Source organism: Daucus carota, chromosome 3 (genome assembly GCF_001625215.2).
Source record: "Daucus carota subsp. sativus chromosome 3, DH1 v3.0, whole genome shotgun sequence".
Lineage (NCBI taxonomy): Eukaryota > Viridiplantae > Streptophyta > Magnoliopsida > Apiales > Apiaceae > Daucus > Daucus carota.
This window is the reverse complement of record NC_030383.2, coordinates 13890678-13896171: the sequence shown is the minus strand read 5'-3', so window position 1 is coordinate 13896171 and position 5494 is coordinate 13890678. Positions and strand designations below refer to the sequence as shown.

General features: G+C 34.5%; 1 protein-coding gene across 1 annotated transcript; it reads left to right on the top strand.

Moving 5' to 3' along the window:
* The first annotated feature begins 764 nt into the window (after window positions 1–764).
* LOC108215208 (purple acid phosphatase 18) lies at window positions 765–4649 on the top strand. Its single transcript, XM_017387595.2, has 5 exons — window positions 765–1181; window positions 2427–3095; window positions 3726–3914; window positions 3988–4076; window positions 4265–4649. Exons 1-5 carry the CDS (start codon window positions 1020–1022, stop codon window positions 4482–4484), a joined length of 1329 nt encoding a protein of 442 aa, XP_017243084.1. The 5' UTR covers window positions 765–1019; the 3' UTR covers window positions 4485–4649.
* The last annotated feature ends 845 nt before the right edge of the window (window positions 4650–5494 follow it).

The following is a 5494-nucleotide window of genomic DNA, read 5'->3' as shown; positions in this document are numbered from 1 at the left end:
CATTTTGACTTTTTTCACGTAATTTGAGGTGTAAAAAAATCATACTTCTACATATTAATTTTCAAATTTTCTTTTTCTGAATAAAAGTTTAACATCTATATTTTTATTCAAAAAAAGAAAATTTGAAAAATAATGTGTAGATGTATGTTTTTCGTGCACCTTAAATTACGTGCAGAAAATTGATACAGAGGAAGTACTCCCTCCATCCCAAATTACATGAACTCGTTGACTTTGGGCATCCATTGACCGCATAGCTACATTACTTATTTTTAAAATTTTATTTTTGCAAATAAAAATTTAAATATGAAATTTGTGTTAACAAAAGAAAATTTTAAAAAATAAATTTCGAAACTAGATGGTCAATGCACCTTGCGTGTTCAAAGTCAACTAGTTCATCTAATTTGGGATGGAAGGAATATTTTTTTAACGAAAATATCGAGGTGCGATTCATAATTACATCCGCTTCTAATATTTAAAGTACTCCCTCCGTTTCAAATTAGATGTCCACTTTTAAAAAATCACACAGTTTAACAGAAGTGGTTGTTTACAAATTAATTGCATTAAATGAGCATAATATGTGGTGTGGGATTGATATAAGAAATATAAATAAGAGATATGTGGAGGAGAATTGACTTAGGAAATATGATTTTGCATTGAAATTTGGAGTGGACAAGTAATTTGAAACAAAAAAAATTCTTCAAAATGGACATGTAAATTGGAACGGAGGAAGTATCTTCTTATTTTTGTTCCGGAAAACATAACAGAAGTGTATATGGTTTTGGGACAAGTTAATTCCAAAGTGGCCCTCTAAATTCTCATCTACATACAAAAGTAGTATGGACATATACAGAGTTGTTGATTAAAGACGAAAGCGTTTTCAGCCCGTGAATGATGGCCGACACGGACGTCAGTTTTGAACGACCAAAGCCAAAAATTAGTGAAAAAAGACAAACATCAATAACAGTATTCTTCAGATACAAATCGATTTAGATTTTGGAGTGAATCCAGTAAATACCCAGATGCCGAAAGCAGCAGCAGCAGCAAATCTAATGTTATGTCTGTTTTTGTTAGTTCTAACGTTTTTTGAAATCTCGACGGCCGATAATTATGTCCGACCACCTCCTCGTCAAACTCTTCACTTTGATTTTCGTTCCAAATCTTCTTCTAAGCTTCCCCAACAGGTAAGTTCCCTTCGTTTCTTTGTTTTTAAATTTTATTTAGATCTCGGGTTTTCGTATTTTATGTGTTCCTCATTGATTTCTACTTATAATGTTTATTATATTTAATCCATTTATCAAGTGGTGGTGTACCAAGTGATTATGTATTTATGTGGTAGTAATCTATCGATTGTATTAATAATAAACAAAATTACATTAGCATTCTGCAAACCATTAAGTGATTATGTCTGCTTTCATAATGATGAAGTTTATGTATTACTGTAGTAAATGTTAGAGCAAGTCCAATGCAATGTTATAAGTGGTGCCATTTCTATAATTTGAAATCAAATGCTAAAAATCTCAACTCCAATGGGGTTCTATATTTGGATGCAAATATGCATATATGCATCTTTGGTTCTAAATTTGAAACCAAGGATGCATTTATGCATCCATGCCACATCATCAACTAACTATAATTGGTATGTATAGTGGTGAACTTTAAATAAAGTTTAGGAGAGAGGGACTAAAGTTACTTGAATTTGGAATTATTTGGATGCAAAATGCATCTAGCATTGGAGTTGAAGTTCTATTTTAACAATGAAAAACACTTTTTAGTGCTAAATTATAACAGTAACTATAGCTATTTTACATCTTGCATTGGACTTGCTCTTAGAAGTTTCATAATCTAAAACTTCCTTTGATTGGAATTAATGGGATGGGGTAGAATTGGCATTTTACTTGGACATCAACTAAAACCACAAAATATGGATATGTAGGAGGGATGAGTGAAAATCCAAATGACTTCATATATTCTTTACTTTAAGTACTGTCTGGTAACTGAGTAGGAATTAGGAATGAGAAGATTATGACTACCTATATATAAAATATGGGTCTTTCTAGTGTGTGTCCATGGGCACACACTAACAACTACTTTTTAATTAGGTGGAGGATTTTGATTGGTAGAGATTTTTGTGCATGCAGAGGGCCATCGTTATTCATGAAATGAGAACCAATAAAAATCCACCACTTAATTAGAAAGTAGTTGTTAGTGTGTGCCCATGGGCACACACTAGAAAATCCGATAAAATATTTGCCTGCGCGGATGGTACAATTTTCTGCAAAAGATATATTTTTCCAGGCGGACGGAGCATAAATGTTGATCTTGATGTTTATATTCCCCTACATATGAAGTCGGATGCCCTATGCTTGTTGGTTTTAAGTTTGAGTTGAGTTTCTGAGAGACTTGGTTCCACAAAACTCATATTTCAGGTTCACATCTCTTTGGCTGGAAATAACTACATGCGAGTCTCATGGGTCACTACTGATAAATCATCTCCTTCGACTGTCGAATATGGAAAATCACCTGGGGAATACAGTTCTATAGCTGAAGGAGAGACTACTTCTTACAAATATCTATTTTATAAGTCAGGGACAATACACCATAGTGTTATTGGTCCACTAGAACCTAACAGCATTTACTACTACCGATGCGGAGGACAAGGTCCTGAGTTCCAGCTCAAGACCCCTCCATCGAAGTTTCCAATAACTTTTGCTGTTGCTGGCGATATGGGTCAAACTGGCTGGACTAAGTCAACACTAGATCACATAGGGCAGTGCAATTATGATGTGCATATGCTCCCCGGTGACCTTTCATATGCGAATTACTTGCAGCACCGGTGGGACTCATTTGGTGAGTTGGTGCAGCCACTTGCTAGTGCAAGGCCATGGATGGTTACAGAAGGGAATCATGAAGAAGAGAGTATACCATTACTAAAAGATGGGTTTGAATCTTACAATGCTAGATGGAAAATGCCATTTGAAGAGAGTGGATCAAGTTCAAATCTCTATTACTCTTTTGAAGTTGCAGGAGTTCATGCAATCATGCTTGGTTCGTACGCTGACTATGAGGAAGATTCTGATCAATACAGCTGGCTAAAGGTTGGTATGCATCATGAAAATTACTCCCTCCGTCCCATAATACTTTTCTCATTTGTCCTTTTCACGTTTGCCAACGCACACTTTTGATCGTTAATATCTTTAATTTCATATTAGTAATAAATATTAAAGTACTCATGAATATATGACAAAAAAAAAGTACTCATGAATACGAATTCAATAAGATCACTCATAACTATATTTAGTCTTATAGATTAGCCGTAAATTAATAATTTGTCTCATATTATAAACAATGCCGACATGTGAAATGGGAAAAGTAACAAGGAACGGAGAGAGTATCTAATCTAGAACAGGGCTACATATGATCTTTAATTGTTTAGCTTGTTCATGAAAGTATTGCTCCCCACTGTATTTTTAAGTGGCGGAAACCTGCAAGTATAGACCTTTTTATAATCTCAAATAAAAACCTCATCGACTTTATGTGCATCTAATTCATGCTGTCCTGATGAAAACTCCTAAACATAATAACACCGTATAGTTCTGCTAATTGCAAGAAGTAAACAGAACATGTTTTCTTTTTCATATATTTAAAAATCTAATTTCTTTTTTGGTGATAAATCTCAACCTTTCTTTTGTTTTCTGTAAGAATGTTAATGCTTTTCAATATTGCAGGCTGATCTGCTAAAAGTGGACCGTAAAAGGACGCCATGGCTACTTGCACTGTTCCATGTTCCATGGTATAATAGTAACACTGCTCATCAACGTGAAGGAGATAGGATGATGTCTGCTATGGAGCCATTACTTTATGCCGCTGGTGCAGATATAGTGTTAGCAGGCCATGTCCATGCTTATGAACGTTCGGTAATGCTTGTATCTTATAATTATTGCGTAAAATAGACGAGATGTTACTGAAATCTGCCTTTCTATCTCTCAGAAACGTGTTTACCAAGGTAAATCAGATCCCTGTGGTGCTGTCCACATAACAATTGGTGATGGAGGGAACCAAGAAGGATTAGCAAACAAGTAGGTTCTCAGTTGTCAAGCTAATTTTATAAAGATATACAAGTATATCTTAGTGTGCTCTGTTAGACGGTCAAGCCTCCAGTTAGAATTGCAAAACAACACACACACATTATTTTGCTCAAAACTATCCTTGCTATTGTTTATTCACTTAGTAAACAAATTTCATATTCTGTAACTCTTGATGATAGGTATAAAGACCCAGTGCCAGAGTGGTCCGTCTTCCGTGAGGCGAGCTTTGGTCATGGAGAGCTGAAGATGGTGAATTCAAGTCATGCCTTTTGGAGTTGGCATAGGAACGATGATGATGAACCAGTGAGGTCTGATCAAGTCTGGATAACTTCTTTGGTGAGTTCAGGATGTGTCGATATGAAGAATTATGAACTAAAAGAAAAACTCGTGGCACCATGAACTGATTAAACTTCTAATTCCAAAGTAGAGCATTGCGAAACTAATTCCCACTTTGATGCCACTGGAAATGTGTTGGGAGTTGAGCAACCCCTGTGTTGATTGTACTGTATGTAAGTGTAATATGTTTTTTGGTAATGTAATTGAATGCAACAGCATACAAAAGTACGTCAAGCCTTCATGATTCTGCTGCCCTGAAAGATACAGCTACACGGCTGCAGCCTTTAGTGTGGCCTCTGGAATCTGGTTTTAGCATACTTATTTCTTAATTCGATTTCAAAGAAGCAATGTATTTAACCAAGTATTCTCTCCGCACATTGTGTTAAATGGTTATGGAATGTGGCATCGAATAATTTGTTTGATAAATTTCTTCATTAAATCTCCTAAGGGGTCGTTTGGTTGACGGGAATCTGTAATCAGGTATGGGTTTTTATTCATTCCAAATCCATATTTGGTTGTAAAAATTTAAGCTTCAAATCTATACCTCAAACTCCCGAAGTATGGGTTTTTGATATCCAGTGGAGGAGGTGGGTATGAGACGAAGGGTATGAGAATCAATTTCATTTTTGATTTTTTGTCTCTGTTTTAGTAATTAAATATTAATTTTTATTACAACAATAATTAATGCTGCAAAAATATACAATAATAATATTTTTTATATTTTTTTAATTAACACAAATTAATAATAGATTTTTTTAAAAAATTTGGATATATTGATTCCAGAATCCAACCAAACACATGATATGAGAGATATGATACCTTAAACCCATACTATCTTAACCCGATTTCTAATTCCAACCTCATACCACTAGGCGAAACAAACGATCACTAGGCGAAACAAACGATCCCCGAATGTTCTACTTGTCCTGTTTATATGTGTTTAGTTAAAGTCACTGAAATATTATTCTTCCCATCTGGAAACTGGTTGAAGGAAAGTGTTTAGAAAACGTGATATATATTTTATTTAATAAAAATACAAATAATAATTTTTATTAATATATAAACTGCGAGAT

What these genes read in the sequence shown, in the direction of transcription:
- LOC108215208 (XM_017387595.2), top strand. Translation starts at nt 1,020, where the DNA reads ATGCCGAAAGCAGCAGCAGCAGCAAATCTAATGTTATGTCTGTTTTTG. An exon ending in ATCAATACAGCTGGCTAAAG is followed by an intron (nt 3,096 to 3,725) that starts GTTGGTATGCAT and finishes TCAATATTGCAG; the next exon opens with GCTGATCTGCTAAAAGTGGA. An exon ending in TCCATGCTTATGAACGTTCG is followed by an intron (nt 3,915 to 3,987) that starts GTAATGCTTGTA and finishes TCTATCTCTCAG; the next exon opens with AAACGTGTTTACCAAGGTAA.